The 18,246-nt window shown below is 56.2% G+C and overlaps 9 protein-coding genes across 9 annotated transcripts; 6 read left to right on the forward strand and 3 right to left on the reverse strand.

The window, feature by feature from the left end:
* Positions 1–71: 71 nt before the first annotated feature.
* Positions 72–5,980, forward strand: dop1 (Protein dopey; the record flags this gene model as incomplete). Its single annotated transcript, XM_037316102.1, has 6 exons — positions 72–171; positions 240–367; positions 421–2,810; positions 2,860–3,104; positions 3,151–4,607; positions 4,661–5,980. 6 exons carry the CDS (start codon positions 72–74, stop codon positions 5,978–5,980), a joined length of 5,640 nt encoding a protein of 1,879 aa, XP_037186302.1.
* Positions 5,981–6,043: 63 nt separating this feature from the next.
* Positions 6,044–6,861, reverse strand: Tgs1 (Trimethylguanosine synthase; the record flags this gene model as incomplete). The annotated part of the gene is made up of 2 exons (XM_037316103.1): positions 6,044–6,725; positions 6,779–6,861. The coding sequence occupies 2 exons, from the start codon at positions 6,859–6,861 to the stop codon at positions 6,044–6,046; spliced, it is 765 nt and encodes a 254-aa protein (XP_037186301.1).
* A 427-nt stretch (positions 6,862–7,288) lies between these two features.
* On the forward strand, positions 7,289–8,462 carry CGCA056_v000843 (Uncharacterized protein; the record flags this gene model as incomplete). Its single annotated transcript, XM_037316104.1, has 2 exons — positions 7,289–7,456; positions 7,545–8,462. The coding sequence occupies 2 exons, from the start codon at positions 7,289–7,291 to the stop codon at positions 8,460–8,462; spliced, it is 1,086 nt and encodes a 361-aa protein (XP_037186300.1).
* Positions 8,463–8,786: 324 nt separating this feature from the next.
* dad1 (Dolichyl-diphosphooligosaccharide--protein glycosyltransferase subunit dad1) lies at positions 8,787–9,528 on the reverse strand (the record flags this gene model as incomplete). The annotated part of the gene is made up of 4 exons (XM_037316105.1): positions 8,787–8,853; positions 8,903–8,966; positions 9,024–9,081; positions 9,217–9,528. 4 exons carry the CDS (start codon positions 9,526–9,528, stop codon positions 8,787–8,789), a joined length of 501 nt encoding a protein of 166 aa, XP_037186299.1.
* A 534-nt stretch (positions 9,529–10,062) lies between these two features.
* Positions 10,063–10,520, forward strand: CGCA056_v000845 (Transmembrane protein 14-like protein; the record flags this gene model as incomplete). The annotated part of the gene is made up of 3 exons (XM_037316106.1): positions 10,063–10,065; positions 10,120–10,243; positions 10,327–10,520. 3 exons carry the CDS (start codon positions 10,063–10,065, stop codon positions 10,518–10,520), a joined length of 321 nt encoding a protein of 106 aa, XP_037186298.1.
* Positions 10,521–10,845: 325 nt separating this feature from the next.
* Positions 10,846–11,220, reverse strand: CMC2 (COX assembly mitochondrial protein 2; the record flags this gene model as incomplete). The annotated part of the gene is made up of 2 exons (XM_037316107.1): positions 10,846–11,063; positions 11,187–11,220. 2 exons carry the CDS (start codon positions 11,218–11,220, stop codon positions 10,846–10,848), a joined length of 252 nt encoding a protein of 83 aa, XP_037186297.1.
* A 420-nt stretch (positions 11,221–11,640) lies between these two features.
* Positions 11,641–12,499, forward strand: CGCA056_v000847 (putative prefoldin subunit 2; the record flags this gene model as incomplete). Its single annotated transcript, XM_037316108.1, has 4 exons — positions 11,641–11,677; positions 11,800–11,890; positions 12,173–12,365; positions 12,467–12,499. The coding sequence occupies 4 exons, from the start codon at positions 11,641–11,643 to the stop codon at positions 12,497–12,499; spliced, it is 354 nt and encodes a 117-aa protein (XP_037186296.1).
* A 3,105-nt stretch (positions 12,500–15,604) lies between these two features.
* Positions 15,605–16,321, forward strand: CGCA056_v000848 (uncharacterized protein; the record flags this gene model as incomplete). Its single annotated transcript, XM_037316109.1, has 2 exons — positions 15,605–15,854; positions 16,086–16,321. The coding sequence occupies 2 exons, from the start codon at positions 15,605–15,607 to the stop codon at positions 16,319–16,321; spliced, it is 486 nt and encodes a 161-aa protein (XP_037186311.1).
* A 532-nt stretch (positions 16,322–16,853) lies between these two features.
* On the forward strand, positions 16,854–17,916 carry NFYB (Nuclear transcription factor Y subunit beta; the record flags this gene model as incomplete). The annotated part of the gene is made up of 4 exons (XM_037316110.1): positions 16,854–17,013; positions 17,313–17,423; positions 17,501–17,628; positions 17,710–17,916. 4 exons carry the CDS (start codon positions 16,854–16,856, stop codon positions 17,914–17,916), a joined length of 606 nt encoding a protein of 201 aa, XP_037186310.1.
* Positions 17,917–18,246: the final 330 nt, after the last annotated feature.

The raw sequence follows: 18,246 nt of genomic DNA on the forward strand, positions 1-18,246 counted from the left end.
ACCGCCGTCTCAAATGAACAAGAGCACCCTGATGTTCAACCCTGCCGAACGATCCATCAAAGACCGCAATTATGGCTCTTGAGCCAGGCTCTGGCCGGCGCTCCGTGTCCCCGGAGAGCTCAGGGCGGGACTCCCCCCTGCCGCGCCAATGGAGAAACCAACTCGGTGCCGGTGAGGAGCTTCGAAACAAACGGGACTGATGCAAGGTCTTGCGAGACTGAAGCTAACTGTGCCGTCAGAGGAGACTCCGTCAAAGGATAAGCACTACCGCAAGTACGCATCCGGCGTTGAGAGGGCCTTGACCCTCTTCGAGACAGCCCTACAGGAGTGGGCAGACTATATTTCCTTCCTCAACCGCTTGCTAAAGGTAGGCTCGATGCTTGCGCGTTTGAAATACTGGAGAGACTGACCAAGTACAAGGCATTGCAAGCTCGACATCCTTCGACCACCACCATCCCTGCGAAATCGACCGTTGCGAAGCGACTCTCCCAATGCCTCAACCCCTCCCTGCCGTCAGGCGTCCACCAAAAGGCCCTCGAAGTCTACAACTACATCTTCGCGACGATAGGACAAGATGGACTGTCCAAAGATCTGCCGCTCTACCTTCCCGGTCTGGCGTCGACGCTCTCCTTCGCCTCCCTGTCCGTCAGGACTCCCTTCCTTGACCTTCTGGAAACCCACTTCCTCAGTCTCGATCCTCGATCCCTGCGCCCAGCCATGAAGTCCGTCGTTCTAGCTCTCCTGCCAGGTCTCGAAGATGAGACCAGCGAAGACTTTGATCGGACATTACGCTTGATGGAGAGCTTCAAGAAGTCGATACGCCCGGCAGGGAGCGAGGAGCTGGAGGGTCTACACTCGACTGGTGATGACTTCTTCTGGCAATGCTTCTTTCTGGCCTCCATCACAGGTTCTAGTCGCAGAGCGGGAGCTTTGGCATACCTCGTGAGGAATCTGCCCAAACTGGGCGACTCGCTGGCTCAGGGGAAGCCTGTCAAGAATGGCATCTCGGAGGAGGAGCACTCTACCCAACTGGCACAAATGGTCACCTCCCCTGAACCGGGACTACTTTTGCGCTCTTTCGCAGCTGGTCTTGCCGATGAGCAGTTGCTGATCCAGCGCGGGTTTCTGGACCTGCTCGTCACGCATCTCCCATTGCACTCGAAGGTGCTCCAGAACAGCGTCAAGCCGGGCGACTTGGAGCTTCTGCTGCGTGCGGCCGCCGGTGTCGTTACACGAAGGGATATGAGTCTAAACCGAAGGTTGTGGGCATGGTTTCTGGGTCCTGAACCAGCGCCAACGGAGAGTGAGAGCGGCATGGAGTCACCCTCATCGACTGAACCCCACAACGCCTATTTTGCGTCCAAGACCAGCTACTTCGAGGACCATGGTCTTCGACCGTTGACACGAGCACTGCTGAGCATGATTCATGTCGATCGAGAATCAAGCCCTGCAGAGAGGGCACGGCCTTACAGGATATGCCTATCGTTGATGGATCGCTGGGAGATTGGTGGACTCGTCGTTCCCGAACTTTTCCTCCCCATCATCAACAGTGTCCGACAATATCGGGGCCAGTCACCAAGCAAAGCCGACTTCAACGAAGTTTTCCGTAGTGCGAGCGTGTTCTTTGATGGCGTCGAAAGTGGGCTCATCTACGGCGAAATCGTTAGTCTGCTTGCTCAGGCAATCGGCCCAGGAAACGTGTCCGACAAGGAGCGCCTGCATAAGCTCGACTTGGTGAACTTCATTTTGGCTAATTTCAATGTACGTGAGGAAGAGATGATCACCATACACGCGCCGCTCACTGCTTTGTCCATCTTCTCGATGCTGGAGGACACGAGAGAGAGACAGAAATCGTCCCCCGTTTCGCCAACGAAAGGCTCTGGCAAAATCGCCGAAGAGGCGCTTAGCATCTCGCTCGCTCTGTTGGATCTCGTTCCTGACCGAGCCTTCCCAGAAGATGGCGATAAGTCCAAGAGGACTGTACAAGCCGGTGCCCTGGCGTCACTGTCGGCAGTCGAAGTCTTGAAGAGGACCAAGTCGTTCTATGTTGATGAGCAGGGCAACCTCGATGCCAATATTCCGTTCACGCCGATCGAAGTCGGCGAGCTCCTTCTGCGCAAGTCAGGTCAGCTCGTCTGCGATGGCTTGAAGAGCTCCGAATCGGATTCAGACTTGGGTGCGAAGGGAAGGATTCTCACAGCTCTTCTATTGAAGGTTCCATCGGCGTACCATCTAGACGCGAGCTTCCTCATGAAATGTCTCCACGACCGTCTCAAACACTCGGACAGACTGTCATTTGTCTCTTTCAACTCCATCCTTTACTTGTCTGCTCATCTTTACTCCGCCGAGCGTATCGAGCTGCCTGACCTTTCCGAACTTGTCACTCCGCTGGTCCAACATGCTTGGGAGTTTCTGTCAGCCTCAGAACCCAAGTACCACGTCGAAACAGTCAGATCTCTATGGCAGCTTCAGACTGCTTTAACTGTCCAGAACCGAGACATCGAAGCAGCCCTGGCAAGTCTCATAATTGAGAATGATGTCCAGGGCTCGTTTGCGTCCCGTCCTGCTGACGCGGGCCGTCGCTTTAGTGTGCTATGGTCCCACTCACTACAAGATTCTCACGCCGACAGACGCGGGTCAAAAACACCAATGATTGAAAAGCCGCCGCAGATTCGCTTGGCTGGATCGGAATACTACGACGTTATGTTGACTCGGCCTTTGTTTTTGATGCTGGATGCCCTCCTAGACGAGAGAACTCAACTGTTCATGACTGTCAAAGGATGGCTGAACAGTTTAGTTGGCACTGACAAGTGAGTAATACCTATAGGTGTAAGAGTCAGGATTCTAATACGGAAGCAGGTTGTTCTTAATATTCGTTCGAAAATTCGCATCCCTTCCTTTCCTCAGGGCCAGCCATGCCATCGGCTCGCCTGCGGCGTCGGCAGTTTCCACAACCTTTACTGCTGATGACGACCTGGATGTTTGTCTTTACTACCTGAGAACATTGTCAAACGTTCTACGCTGGGCCCCGGACGTGATTTGGGCTGTATTGGCGTCGACCTCGCTCACAGTCGATGCAGAGCACCCAGAAATCTCACAGATGAGTATGTAAATTGGCCCTACACGAAGATGTGTACTAATCGGGAGCAGCTGGGCATGAGGGCGAAATTTCCATGCAAGAGGTCTTCATTCATGTTTGCCTGCGATGCATCGCTGGAAACAACGAGCCGGAAGAGCAACTCAAGATACGATCTACTCAGCTCCACCGCTACGCTCTGACTGTTATGCACCAAATCCTCCTCAACCCTTACGCCGAGCCTCTTGCCAGCCTTCACTTGGAGAACGTCCTCATTGAACGCCTTCTCCAATCACTGAGCGGAACAGACCCGTACGTCCAGGTTCTTCTTCTGGATGTCGTATTTGATTCGCTCAAGCTTCGGGACGTGATGATTGCTGATGTGCCAGGTTCTCCAACCTCTGAAAAGAGGAAGCTGAGTCTTGAACCCTCCAAGAGCATCAGAGTATCAACACAATCAGAGACAAAGCCAACAGCACCACCACCTAATCTACTCAAGTGCCTTCAGGCTGGACTGAGTTCTCCTAGCAGCCGCAGCGTCCTCGACAGTTGGGTCAGTTTCCTAACGGAATGCCTCCCTTTCTACTCCGACACGATTTTCCAAGTTTTGATTCCCCTCGTCGAAACACTTTGTCGGCAAATTTCCAACACATTCCGAGATCTCCAGTCCATATTCAGGGAGAATGGTGGCTCAAAACAGGATGAATGGAACGCTCCCGAGTCGACTCTGATCTCTCTGCTGAACGCCATTGAACATGTCCTGGCACGAGCGCACGAGCGACTTCTGGTCGAGGAAGCCAGAACGCAGGTTGTCAAGGGGCCAGACCAGCAGCCAGGATTCTTCGGCAACATGGTCTCGGGTGTTTTCAACTCGGACACTCCCCAAACAAGGAGCGCTACTGCGAATGATAGGCTTACGGTGCATTTGGCTTTCCAGGATGCCGTCCGTATTTGCTTCACCATCTGGTCGTGGGGTCAAGGGAACGACGCAAATGCGCAGGACACAACCTCAGTTGCTTCCTTCAGCTACACATCCCTCAGGATGAGAAACCGAGCACGACGGCTGCTTGAGCATCTCTTCGCAGCTGAGACCCTGGAATGTCTTGAGACCGTCATTGACATCTGGAGAAGCTCCATCAATATCACAACACCAGTGCCCCTGTCGGAAGTGTTCAACTTGTTGCCGGCTCTGGATGGTTCTCGACCCAAACACACAATCCCTGCCATCTTTAATGCAATTTACAGCAGAACCAACCCTGGTGCCCTGGATGCGTCTCGAAAGTCAACATTAACAACATCCTTACAAGACATCGACCTCGTCACCTTCTTGGTCGAGTACGCCCGCACCCTGGAAGATGACGCAATGGATGAGATCTGGCTCGACTGCATGGCCTTCTTGCGCGACTTGTTGACGAACCCGTTCCCGCACCGACAGACGCTACCGAGCCTTCTAGAGTTCGCAGCAATTCTCGGCGAAAAGGTGGACAACACCAACTTTGGCGAACAACGAAAGATGAGGCGTGAACTCGGGGTAAGTCATGTGCGACAATGTATTAGCATGTTCGTCTTACTGACTTGGATTAGGACCTTTTCCTCCGGCTTCTGACGGCCATCTTCACCACCAAGCCCCTGACCTTTGCTGACACTGCCCCGTCATACGAGAAGTCAGACAAGAACCGTGATGGGATACGTCGGACCACGACGATCTCTCTTGTCAGCGTCCTCGATAGAGCCGAGGATGTGGTGGCTATCCTCGCCTCAATCGTCCCGAACCTTCCCAAGATCTTGGTCGAGACTGACCGTGTGTTGTCCGCGGCGAGCACCATCTCAGCAAACGTCATTGGCCCAGCTTTCAGGGCAAAGGCATTCCCCGAGACCGTCTCGAAGAACACCCTGGATTTGCTTCAGGAACTGTCCAGGCTGCCAAGTAACCAGAAGACGTGGAAGAAAGACGTTGGCGATGCTTTCAACGATGCCAGGTTCTTCAACTCAAGCATTGACTTGGTGCGAAGCGACTGGTTGCCACTGCTCAGACAGTGGACTGTTAGTGACAAGGAACGCATGCCCGAACTACTGAGTCGCATGAGTCCTCCCACGACTGCTGGTATCGTTTTTGGTGTCGGAGCCACTTCTGCACGTCTCGAGGCAGACCGGAAAACGCAACTGAACCTGCGCCGAACTGCCACTTTGGTGCTCGCCGCCAACGAAGATGCCTACGTTACGGAGCTTCCACTCATCGTAGACAAGCTTGTGGAGCTTCTTGGCGCCACGGCAACGTCCTCGCCATCTTCTACAACACGTGCAGAGATTTACATGCTCATTCGCGCTCTGGTCCTGAAGACGAGTGCGGTGCACCTGGCTATGATCTGGCCAGTCATCAACGCCGAGCTCCACGCCGCGATCGCGTCTGTGGTCGCTGCCGACCACAGCACAGCATCCGATATGTACAATAACCTGTCGATTTTGCAGGCATGCAAGTTGCTTGACTTGCTCATCTGCGTCGCGCCTGATGATTTCCAACTCCACGAGTGGCTCTTCGTCACGGACACCATCGATGCGGTGTATCGATCAACAAACTACCAGCCTGTTGCCCTGGTGGATGAACTTTCAGAGGAGCTCGGGACCATGGGCATTAGTCTGTCTCAGCAGAGCACACCGGCAGCCCACCTGGCCGCAAGCAGCTCACACAGGCGCCCTCTTCTTGGACCGGGCGGCATCAACGACGAGGTCAGCATCGACAGGAAAGACGAGCTGGTAGGCAAGATTTTACGACCATTCTTCGGCCAGCTGAGCATCTTCGCGTTCGAGTCGACGTACGCGATGGCGCCGCTGGACCGGGAATTTTGCATTCAGGGGCTACTGAAGGATTTGTTTGACGAACGTAGCGTGGTAAAGGCGTTGTAAAAGTAGGTATTATGTTTTTAATCATCCCTTGAAAGAGAGACAAAGCTTAGCCCTGAATGAATTTCAAATTTTCCACGATTGACTCGGCGGCTTGAACGCCCCTGGTACGTACGCCACCATCGCCTTGCTCGCGCCCTCCATGCAATACTGCACCACCTCCAACTTCTCCCCGTCCGGAGTCAGCTTCGCAATCTGCCTCAAGTCACTCGTCCGCGGGAGGAACAGCGCATGGTCCATCGGCATGCACGCCTCGTGCAGCTGCTCCAGGTTATACGGCTCCATCTTGCTCGGGTCGAACACCTCTGCGCTGCGGTACCCCGGCCCGCCCCATGGCGGGCTCGCAAATACGACCGTCTCCTCGAGGGGCACGCGCAGCTCCTCGGCCAGCGCACCGGCGGGGTCCGTCTTCAGCTTGTCGAGGAACTCGAAGCAGTCGCCGTGGACCCAGGTGATGTAGTCTGCAACCTCGTAGAGCTCCGCGTTGTGCTGGGCGCAGGCGAGGGTGGCGGCGTCGCGCTCGATGGAGATGACGCGGTCCCAGCGGCCGGAGGCGGCGAAGGCGATGGTGTTGCCGCCGGCGCCGCCGAAGATGTCGACGAGGAAGCGCTTGGAGGGGTCCGTGTAGGACATGTCGTTTGCGACGGCGTTGGCGACGGGTTCCGGGGTCACGCCGAACCAGGCGTCGTTTGTGAGGTAGACGCCGTCGTCGTACCAGGCGAAGATGGAGCGGCGTTGGGAGAAGTATCTAGGGGACTGCGTTAGTTTTTATGGTTGGACAGAAGAATGGGGGTTGAATACTTTTGGAGGTCCCAGGGCACTTCGGCCTTGGATTCGTAGTGATGGCACTCATCCGTCAGGGGAAGTCTGGCGGCTGCTTTCATTTTGATGGTCATTCATGAAGCACGAGTCTTAGGAAGCACGCAGTATACAACGAAACTTGAAACAAAACTTTTGATGGAGATTATCAAGTGTTGAGGCCAAACATGGCTCTTTTAAAGTACGTTTTGGCCACTGAGGCCGGTGAAGATGAATGAGCGAGGCTGCAGGAAACTGCAGTCTGGAAAATAGGGCCCACATGAGGCGCCCCACTAAAGCGGGAAGAGCTTGGACCATATGTATGCAAGGCTGACGATTGGCTCCGATTCCTGGGATGACAGCTTGCTCCAAGGGGAAATAACACATGGTTCAGAGCTTCAAACACCTGCGCGCGATAACTTTCCACTACTTTGCTAACCGCACTCACCTCAAATTGATACCACCGAATTCCATTAGACGGGATAGCTCAGCTCTACTGCTGGGCGCAATACCATGTTCAATGCGCTGAACCGCTTCATGTCCCGCTTGGACGGGCAACAACCGACCCAGCAGAACAACCAGCAGGGCTCCTTCGGCTTCCAGGTCTTGAGGAACACGAACCTCGAGCTGAACGTGGAGCCTTGGTTTGACTTCATCATTGGAATCAACGGCCGCCCGATTGTAAGTTGAATCCCCCTCCCTTCTACCTCTTTCGCCAAGCTCTCCCTTCAACTACGAAAACAAGACTACTGACACGACAAACCAACAGGACAACCCCGATCCCCGCCTCTTCGCCCAAGAAGTCCGCAACTGCGCCGGCGGCACCGTCCTCCTCGGTCTCTGGTCCGCAAAGGGCCAGCGCACGCGCGAGCTCCACGCCCCCGTCCCGCACGACACCGCCTCCCTCGGGCTCTCCTTACAGTTCACCCCGCTCTCCGTCGCCGCCAACATCTGGCACGTCCTTGACGTCGCCGCAAACTCCCCCGCCGATGCCGCCGGCCTGCTGCCCTATGGCGACTACATTCTCGGCAGCCCCGAGGGCGCCCTGCACGGCGAGGGCGGCCTGAGCGAGCTCGTCGAGGACCACATCGGCCGCCCCCTGCGTCTGTACGTCTACAACAACGAGTACGACGTCACGCGCGAGGTCACGATCCAGCCGAGCCGCGAGTGGGGCGGCGAGGGCGCTCTGGGGTGTGTTTTGGGGTATGGCGCCCTGCACCGCTTGCCGCCGCCGCTGAACGAGCCCGTGAGTGCGCCCGGGGAGATGATGTTTGACGGAGAGAAGGACCCTAGCGGCGGTGCGGCGTACGGTGCGGACGCGGGGCAGGCCTTGTTTACTCCGGCTGCCGCTGGTCTTGGGGCGCCTCCGCCGGCTGATCCTGCCGCGGGAGGAGGGGAGTTTCTCGTGCCGGCGCAGATGGTCGCCGCGGGCAGCGCGCCGCCGCCTCCGCCTGCGGGCACGGCGACGACGAGGAAAAAGAAGGACAGGCACCATGGGGGCAACGCGATGATGGATGATTACTTCAAGGAGCAGGAGAAGAAGAGCAGGGAGCTTGACGGGGTTTCGAGCGGTGGACGTGGGACGCCTGTCGCGCCGCCTCCGAAGACGGGGGGACCGCCGCCGGGGCCGCCTAGGGCTGGGACGACGTCGCCGCCAAAGGAGAAGGAGGAGGGCGGCGAGGAGTGAGATTTCAGGTACAAAAGGTTCGGAGGGAATGGGTGCATAGAAAGTAGAAGTCGCGCAGGTACTTGGCATGATGATTCCCAGAATTGCATTTCTTTGTGCTTTTGTTATACGACGGTCTAACCCCCGGTGCTGTGATGCAACGCCTTGCTTCTGTAATGTACAGTTTGTATTCGTTCGTTTCCCGCATGTTCATGACTATACGGCGGCTCGGCTGGGCGATTCAGGCCTGCCTCTTCTCCTTCTATTTCCCACACGCGTTTTGTCACCCCCTGAGCAACCCCCTTTTGGATACCCATGGTGGTAATGGCAAGTCGATATAGACGCTTAGTTTATGAAGTTGACGCAGAAGAAGTGAAGGATCAAGCTGCATGCGACGTAGTCGGCGAATGCTCTGGATTGCTATTAGTTATGTAGAGTTGCTGGAAGTCGGATAGACTTACCTCTCGGGTGATACAGAGGGGAAGTCGGCCTTGTTGGCCTCGGTGGTCTGGATACGAAGGGAAGCTGGGAGGGTTTGTTAGACCATTGGATCGGGAGCGGGGAGATATCCAATTGACGAACCAGTGAGGACGAATTGTCCAACGGTGGCAGAGAAGCCGGAGAGGAAAGCGTTAAAGGGCTGTTCACACAGATGTTAGCTAGCGTTCCTTGTCCCCAGTTCCCCCAAGTCGATTAACTTCCAAGAATGGCCCCAAGGCCTCTTCAGAAGCACAAGACCGACTCCTTCAAAATCACAAAAGGGGCCTAGACGTACGTAGTTGCCAGCGAGGACGCAGTACAGGAACTGCAGGGCGCCGACGGCGACGAGGAAGACCATGAAGACGTCGATGAGCTTGGTGCGCTGCGGGGTGTTGTTGACATAGTGGTTGTAGATGTTGGCGAGGACCTTGTCCCAGTTCTGGACGCCGCCGGTCGAGATCTTGGTGTTGGGGACGGCCTTGGGCTGAGAGGTCATGGTGCCCGGGATCGCGGCGGCGGCGGTCGGTCCAGCGGGCGCCGAGGGGGGAGCCGGGGCGGGCTCGGCGGCGGCGGCAGCGGCCTTGTTGGCGTTCTTCTTGGGCGCCATTGTTTTTTGGTGTTCTCTCGTGTTTGTCGTTGAAGTCGAGAAGAGGTCGTCCGTAGGGACTGGGGTTCGGTTTCGGGGGTGGGAGGATTCGTCGTGGGATTTTTGGGTCGCGGCGAGTTTCGAGGTTTACGAATGCGCGGCCGCTACGAGTAAAGTGGTCTGGGAGCTGTGCTGGGGGAGCTGTCCTTTCGAGGACACGACAGCTTGAAGCCACGTTATCAGGTGATTGTGGCTAGTACGTCGGCTACCGGCAGGGGGTCAAGCCACGAATCTGGGGAAGTAGCTGGTCCCTTGAGCTGATTAGTCAGATCTTGGTGTGCGGAATGGATGAGATCATCCCCTGAGCTGCACCTGGTGGGTGGGCGGCCGAAAGCTTGGACTCCCGAGGCACCGAACCACATTCGAAGTTTCCCCCATCTTCTGCAGCACCGCGACGAACGATAACTAGCAAGCCATTTTATACTAATTGCTCTCTACGGTTTACGAGATTTTCAATTGCACAGTATTCCGACAGTAAATCAAATAATAGTCGCAATGGTCCGTTGGCTATGTCAGAGCGCAAAGTGGAACGACAGCTGACAATGCGCACAGTCTTCTGACCTCCAGACCCCCTCCTACGTCCTCGCCGTCCTGACTGCCGGGGGCGGCATCGCCGGCTACGCCCGGACGAAGTCCCTCCCCTCAATCATCGCCGGATGCGCCGTTGGCTTCCTCTGTACGATACCTATCTCTCTCCCTCTCCTATTTCGCAATGCCTCCGGGCAGCCGAGAAACACCCTCCGACTAACTCAAGAACAGACGCCCTTGGTGGCTACCGCATTCAGAACCGCGAATCCTACGGCGTCGAGCTGAGCCTGCTCGCCTCCGCAGTCCTCGGTGGCTCCGCCATCCCCCGCGCCATCCGCCTCCGCAAGCCCGTACCGATCGGATTGAGCGTGTTGTCCCTGTTCGGTCTGTTGACCTTTGGCAGGGAGTTCAGTCGTAGCTTGTAAAGCCTTGCGGCGGTGGGAGAGGGATGAAATGGTACACTCTTTGCTTTTCGTTCACACATGGCCAGCCGTAATTGGGCAGAGCAGAGGGATAGAAAACCATCTCTTTCCACCGGGCAGTCCAGCGGCCCCAATCGTATTGTACAACATTACTCCCTGACAGGATGTACCTCTGAACCCAGTTGTCCCGCGCTCTTTTTGTGAATATGCAACCTGTTCCATGACGCCGAGCCCGCAATGAAGTTGTGATTTTCGCCCTGTATCATACAATGCCGCCACTCGTTCCGTCCGACTCGTTCGTTTCGTTCGGGGGTTGTTCGAAGTCAACTTAATCGAGGCCGAGGGACTTGTTCAGCTCCTTGATCCTGTTCTCGCGCTCCTCCCTCTTGGCCCGCGCCGCCGCGCGGTTGGCCTCGGTGCGCCTCGCGCGCGCGCCCTTGAGGCACTGGGTGAGCTTGTCCTTTGCGTCGTTGCAGCCGCCGGTGGCCTTGTGCAGGAAGCCCCTGGCGTGGCATTCTTCCAGGGCGACCATGACGTCTTCGCACTCTGTGTGTTCCAAGAGACTTCTGTCAGCGAATTCAAAATCCTGCATGTTGCAGCCCCGCCGTGGGCTCGCAATCGAATGGTGGCGTGGGGGATGGATCCCGGTGCAGGAGGGGTTCTACTGACCGAAGTTGTCCTTAGTGTGCAGATGGGGATGCATGACGGGCGACTGTACTGAGATTTGGTGACACGAGAATGCGGGACGTTCGGCCGTGAAGAGGGTTTCGTAATTTCTGGCAATGCAAGTCGTGATGCGAATGGCGCAAAAGAAATTCGATATGGAAAAGTGCTAAATGGACGGCGAGGGATTGGATGAGACCACCGTCTAGTGGGGGGCGAGAAGCGGTTGGTTCGCCGCGCCTGGCTTTGATCGATTTTACGGGCGCCGCGCCGTGACCAGGGGGGCGGTGGGCACTGCGGTAAAAGCTCGGACCACTGCCTTCTAGAACTTCCACCGCAGTTGGTGGTAGGGTGACAGGCTCATTTCAGGCCCTCACTCTCGTTGTCTCCCGTCGACGACTCTTTCCTTGTTCATACACGTATACATCGGCCGTCGCGCTGATCGGAAGCTTAGGTCAAGATGTCGGCGCCAGCAGCTAGCCAGCGGAAGCAGCAAGGTCAGTTCCATTTCCACGACGCAGAGGGTGTCCTGAGGCAAAGGCCAATGCATGGCTCCCAGGGTGCTTTGTGAAGCAAATCTCACCCCGCCATCGGCCGTCCAGTACTGAAACTACTACAGATTTGCAAACGCAATATGGCATTTACAAGAACACGCTGCAGCAGATTGCGCAGAAGATCGGTGATGTCGAGCAAGAAGCCGAAGAGCATAAGTGCGTCTTTTCCTCATTCCACTCACCCGCCGTCTTGATGCGATGGTTCCCCCCTGGTGTTCTTCATGACGGCAGGATCGCGGGGCAAGGCAACTACGTCGTCCGGGGGTGTCATGAACTCTCCTTGGAGCCGGGTCCTAGTCGCCACGCACACCGCTCCTCATCAAGACCCCCCCTGAAAGCAACATGACATCTTCACATATCACACCGCTTGTTACATCATGGGACAGACATGAGAGAGAAAGATGGGCAGAAGAGTCATGCTGACGGGGGAGAATACAGGCTCGTACTAGAGACGCTGCAGCCGCTATCCGGGGATCGCAAGGCCTTCCGCCTGATCAACGGAGTGTTGATGGAGCAGACGGTCAAGGAGGTCCTGCCGGCGTTGACAACCAACTCGGAGGGCCTGAAGAAGGTTCTGGAGGACTTGGTCAAGCAGTACAAGACGAAGCAGGATGAGCTGGAGAAGTGGAAGGTATGTTTTTTTGCCTGGCAAGGAGCCATCAGCCCACTTTGGTTCCCTTCGGGTGGGCGACGTCATTGAGGGGCTGTTTGCTGACGGCTTTGGGGTCGCAGAAGAAGAACAATGTCCAGGTTGTCCAGAACTGAGACCCTGAGGATATGCTAGCCGACCGGCGGGCTCTGTAGGTTGGCACTCTGTCTCGGAGGCCTGACGACCGTTCTTTGCCAAAGTCGTGCCCAGGAAGGACTGGTTGTCTCACAGCGGCTCGGGGCATTAGCTCTTCACGTCTGAGCTTCCGATGCTGAGCTGTCGTTGCATGCTACAAGAGACCATGAGATGTGAGATGTCTCGATACGTTTGCAAGATGAAAGAATGAGGCTGCACTACGCTTGTTGCGAGCAAGATTCCGATGAAAACACGACAATTCTCGGGAGAGGTCATCGCGATGGAGGCCGTGTTGGTGGTGTAGTGATAGCAATGCGTTGTACAGCGCCATAGGCACACAGACGCAACAAATACAGCCCGGCGGCAAGGGCGTTTCAGTGCCCAACAGTATTATGTCCCAAAGGTCGTCAGACGAACACACCACCCTACTCGAAGGTGACATACAGGTGGTGGTTGCTATGGCTGGCTGAGAATACCCCGATTGACGAGGCGTGCTGACTGGCTGCGTCCCATGCGGCCCAGTGATGGTGGTGTGGTCAGGTCTTCTGGATGGAACGGCAGTTCGTCAGCTCGGGCAACTAGGTCATCCAGACCTTCCCTTCCGCACGTGAGGGCCGGGTCATGAGAGGACTGCGACGCTGCCGTGTTCTCGTCGGAGGAGCGGGCGGGGGTGGAGGCGACGGACCGGCCCATCCGGCCGAGGCTGCTTTTGCCCGTCGGTAGGTCAGGCGCCGATCAAGACTTAGCCACAGAATGGCGGAGGCATCCGATTCGTAATTGCCGAGAGATGAAACGTGACGGCTGCGATGATGGACTGATTTCATCTTGGATGCTCCCCGGGCGTGATATCATGCGTATTCTGGAAGCCGCGGCTGAGTTCCGTTGCCGGTGCCCAACAGATGGTACGCAGCTTGATGTCTGCGTGAGGGGCTAGATGTGGGAGGCATCCCGTGGGCTACATTCACCCCGCCTATTCACGGTACGATTTAGTGAGATGCATCCTGCAAGTAAAATAGCAACCGTGTTAGAGAGTGGGCTGTCCGTATTTTTGGATTGCCTGTTATGGCCAAAGTCGCGGACGGACCGCATCGAAGACTGCTCGTCTGGCTGGCAAGATCCCACCTCCATGGCGCGCCCGGCATCGCCTGTGACGGTAGATGTGTATCATGCCTAGCGAGATGCTCCAAGATGCAATAGGAATTGTTCCATTTTCTCGCATGTCATGACGATGAAGCCGTCAGGCAGTCATCGTTTGAGAACAGGCAGGGCGAGGCACACCGGTTGCATCTCGGCGACGTTGTGGACGACCGGGGGTTGTAGAAATGTGGCTCTGAGTTGTCAATGTCTCCAGGATGAGAGAAGCGCAGCCAACTCATGCAACCATTACGGCTGTGACAGAGTCGAATTCACCCGCATAGGCGAGGGAAGACCGAATGTGGTACCCCTCTCGAGAGCGACAAAAAAAAAAAAGCCGTTGGAGGAGGGGTGGAAACCGCATCATCCGGACAAGGGTTGTGGAAAACTAGAGAAGAAATCAGTGCATCGGATATGATGGTCTTTTTAGATAGATGCGGAACGCAGACGCAGATGATGCTGCCAAAGTCGTCCAATCCCAGCCCAACCCAATTAGAGGGCTATTGGCTCCCGACAGAATTAAAGGAGCCCAACCATAGTCGTCGCAGTGCCTAGTGACTGCGGTGGACGACTGGCTGGGCCGGGCGGGTTGTCTGTCTGTCCATTACTGCATGCAGGGTCAGACGTAAGGCGATGGGCCGCCGATAGGTGACCGGCGCTTCGCCGCGGGCATTGGAAGAATTTCTCCGTGTTGTCGTTGGCACAAACGGCCACAGACTGAAGGGCTTCTGACGTATCTGGGGGATTTTGTGCCAATCAAGAAAACAGGAAGCTATCGGTATTTTTTCATTGGCCGAGAATGCTCGAATCGAGCTTGTGTCACGCAGCCTCGCGCCCAAGCTCCAAGCTCCAAGCTTCAAGCTTCAAGCTCCCTCCTTTGCCCGTTGGAGGAGCGGTTTTGACTGCCGTACCTTGGCCAAGATGGGTGGCAGGTACTTCGCAGGCAGGCTGCCGCCAACCAAGGCGCAGGTTTCGGCCCAAACGGTCGGCCGTCGTCATTCGGGGCGCTTCCTTAGGCTGCTGTCAGCCTCCCCCGTGCCTGACTGTGCCGGTTAGGTTGGGGGCGGACTTGAGGACGACAGGTGACAGGCTCGATGGCTTGTTTACTCTGGATGGTGCCATTGTCAAATCAAGCGGCGCCGTCGCCCTCCATTTCGATCTCATCGCGACGGCGGATGGATAGCCCAATCTGCTAAAACGTCGCACGGCCGAAGAGGAAGAGGCGCGTCGACGGAACAGCTTCTGCTTGCGATGAGAGCTGCATCGCTTTGCTGCGTCGACGACGCCCGTCGCGGGTGAGGACCAAAGGACGGGGCATCAAATTCCACCTTCAATCCCGTCAGCAAGTCTGCAGGAAGCAGGAACTTGCGTCGACGTCCCCGTCCTGTCCGTCGTACTGCTTTGCATGTCCTGCTTGGCATCCGCCCGCCGGTGTAAGGCAAGGTAGCCGTGTTTGCTACCCTCCTCCGAGCTTAGTGGCTTCGTGCTGTCTACACCGCTCATATACCAGAGCATGGGCAGGATAGAAAGAGTCCGTGTTGATACAGCATTAAATGCATGCAATGACACATCAAATTTTGCTAGGCGGGAGTGTCGGTACAAGACGGCGGGCAGTGGCAGTCTCTTCTTGGTCGTCTCTTGGGAATCCCCTCGCGCATCGTCAAGGCGCCAGTGTGGTGGTTCGTCTTTGCTTGAGCTTTCGTCTGACAGCAACAGCAGGGCCCAGATCCAAGTATGTCGTCAGACACCCGACGGCCGAGGGACATCCGAGCGCGCAAGAGATATGGAGAATGCGAAGTCGCAGCAGCAGCGCATCTTCTCAGCCGCGTTGTTAGGGAGGAGGATCGGATGATGGGGGGCTGGAGGTACCGCGCTAATCCTTGGACGGGACAGTGGTGCTGACAGGTACCTCAATCTTTGGTGGTAGGGCTCAGCCCGGGCAAGTACCGCCCATGTTATCGATAAAACGGGTGGTGGGCTTCGCGACCTGGGAGGACATGGACATTGTTATTGTGTTTAATGCGCTGGAGGTCTTGTTGACCGCACCTTCTTGCCCACTCTCCTCCATTTCTCCCTTCTGCACCAACTGCGAACCCCACGTTCTTGCAGCCATCAACACGTACAGGTGCATCCGCCAGAAACCAGGCGCATTGTTAGGCTCTATTGCGACCTCGATCGAACAACTCATACACCCTGAATCTTGTAAGGAACAAACCAAAAACTTTCCAGACCCTGTCGAACGGCACTTGACCTGGGGCCCCCCCTCCTCCAGTCCAGTGCCCTCACGTTGCCCCATCTCCATACACACCAGCAGCCACGCGCCGTCGCCCTTCTCTGCTTGTTCCTCTCCCACCAGTCGCTGTCGCACTCCCACTCCCGTCACTCCCTATCCTGTTCGGGCCAAGCGAAGCTTTCTCTGACGCGACTTTGCAGCTGTTACTTCTCGAGCCCGCTACCTACGGCTGTCCCGTCCGATAGCCCGGTGTGTAACCACAGGTCGACTCTTGCGCGCCCAAAGCTCCGCCAAAGTCACGACGACTACGGACTACAAGCATCTCTACTGGTACCAGACCGGCTGCCCACGCGCCTCCTCGACGCAGCACTCCGCATCGCCTTCTACCAGGAACAAAGTACCGTATTCTCGCCTCGGGGCTGCTGATTCGACCTGACCTCACCCCCCCCATTTGCGACTCGCGAACCCAGTCTCCTCTTCTCTCTACACCAACCCAACGGGTCAAATCCGCGCGCCGAATTTCGAGCACCAACCCGGAGGAGCGCGTATACCCACAGCTGCAGCAGGGCGATCACGAAGCATCAACGCTACCCTCTTTCGGACTCAATAGGACAGCCGTTCCTGTGGGACCCGCAGACGCAGCCACCCTCTTCCCGCTTTTTTCCCAGTCTCTGTTCCCAAGTCTGCCAGGTCAAGGCAGCAGACAGGCCAACCCCAGGACGATCCGTCATAGCCTGAAGTCAAGACAGGGCCTGCCAGGGGATCGCGAGTAAAAATAATCCATCCCAAGGACAAGCCGAGGGGTCCAGGGCAGGATTGACGCACGCTTCTGCAGCTAAGCCGCGAGACTTGCAAGCCCTACGGTCCTGCAACGTGTCAGGGGACACATCATCCCAAGCCCGTGTGTGCGAGCTGCAAGAACCCAAGCAAATTACAAGAACGCCAGCAGCCGCTGCAGGTAGCCAAATATGTCGGACTCCCCCCAATCTCCTCCCAAGGATGTCGAGCAAGGTGTACAATCACCGGAAGAGGAACAAATGAACGAGCCTCAAGACCCACAGTCCGGTGGCCTGGCCTACGCCGAGTTCGAGGTCAAGGAACAGGACCGCTGGTTGCCCATAGCCAATGGTAAGCCATATTCCCCTTTCTCACTGACGACGACGACGACGATGTTTGGACTTTTGGTTCGTATGCGCCAGCAAACTCCGTGAACGGTGTCTTTCGACTGGATTGGATTGTCTGCGTGCTGTTCGCTTGTCTGGTTTCCGTTGCTGTTCGTGTTTGAGGCGCGAAGGTTCAGACGGTTGTTTTGCGCTCTCGAGTCGTCATGTCTCACGATTCGTCGCCAAAGTCCCCCGAAGCAACAGGCGCTTCTAGTGGCGAAAAATATGATGAGCTTGACGCTAACATACGAAACTTTGCTCCAGTCGCCCGCATTATGAAGAATGCTCTTCCCGAGAATGCAAAGATTGCGAAAGAAGCGAAGGAATGCATGCAAGAATGCGTCAGCGAGTTCATCTCATTCATCACCAGTGAAGGTAAGCTTGTTTGCTCCACAGTTGCTCCCCCTTAGCCAGCAAGGATTTTCGCAGAAGAGAAACCTGACCTATCACAGCATCGGAGAAGTGCCACCAAGAGAAGCGCAAGACGGTCAACGGTGAAGACATCCTGTTCGCCATGACATCTCTGGGCTTCGAGAACTACGCCGAGGCACTTAAGATCTACCTTTCGAAGTATCGGGAAGTACGTATAGCCATGATATGACACTGCCACACGTTGTGTGCGTCAACTTTGCAATTGGAGCCTGACTGACGGAATCAGCAGCAATCCCAGTCCAACAGAGGAGAGAGCTCCCACCGCCCCGGTAGCAGCGGATACGGCGCTAACCCGCCAGCCGGCGCCGGAAGCTTCCAGGCTGAGCCTCAGAATAACGTTCTCGGAGCTCAGCAGGGTGACGGCAGTGCCGACCCGAACTACATGTACGGCGCTCAGACCGGACACAACGGCACGGGTGGCGCGGACGGCTACTAGTCTGTTCTGCGTGAACTTCTGCGGTTGTGGCAGTGTATTGTGTTAGGATTGCAGACACCCTTTTTACTCTCGACATATATGTACAGGTTGCGACTTGAGAACGTACAAGCCCGGCCAAAGACGATACCTGGACATACGTGCAAGTGTGTATAAGTACAGGGCCGGGAAGTGTTCTATTATCATTGAAAAAGGTACGGCGGGGCATACAGGTGTATATGAGGGGCCCCAGGAGTCACGTCGAGTCACGTCAAGGTCGGAGAGCAGCAAGGTTTACCCAAAAGGGCGTCGACTGGACAGGAATATCTTCTTTCCTTTGAACAATTGGCTGTT

Source organism: Colletotrichum aenigma, assembly GCF_013390185.1.
Source record: "Colletotrichum aenigma strain Cg56 chromosome Unknown KSG_Cg56_contig01, whole genome shotgun sequence".
NCBI lineage: Eukaryota > Fungi > Ascomycota > Sordariomycetes > Glomerellales > Glomerellaceae > Colletotrichum > Colletotrichum aenigma.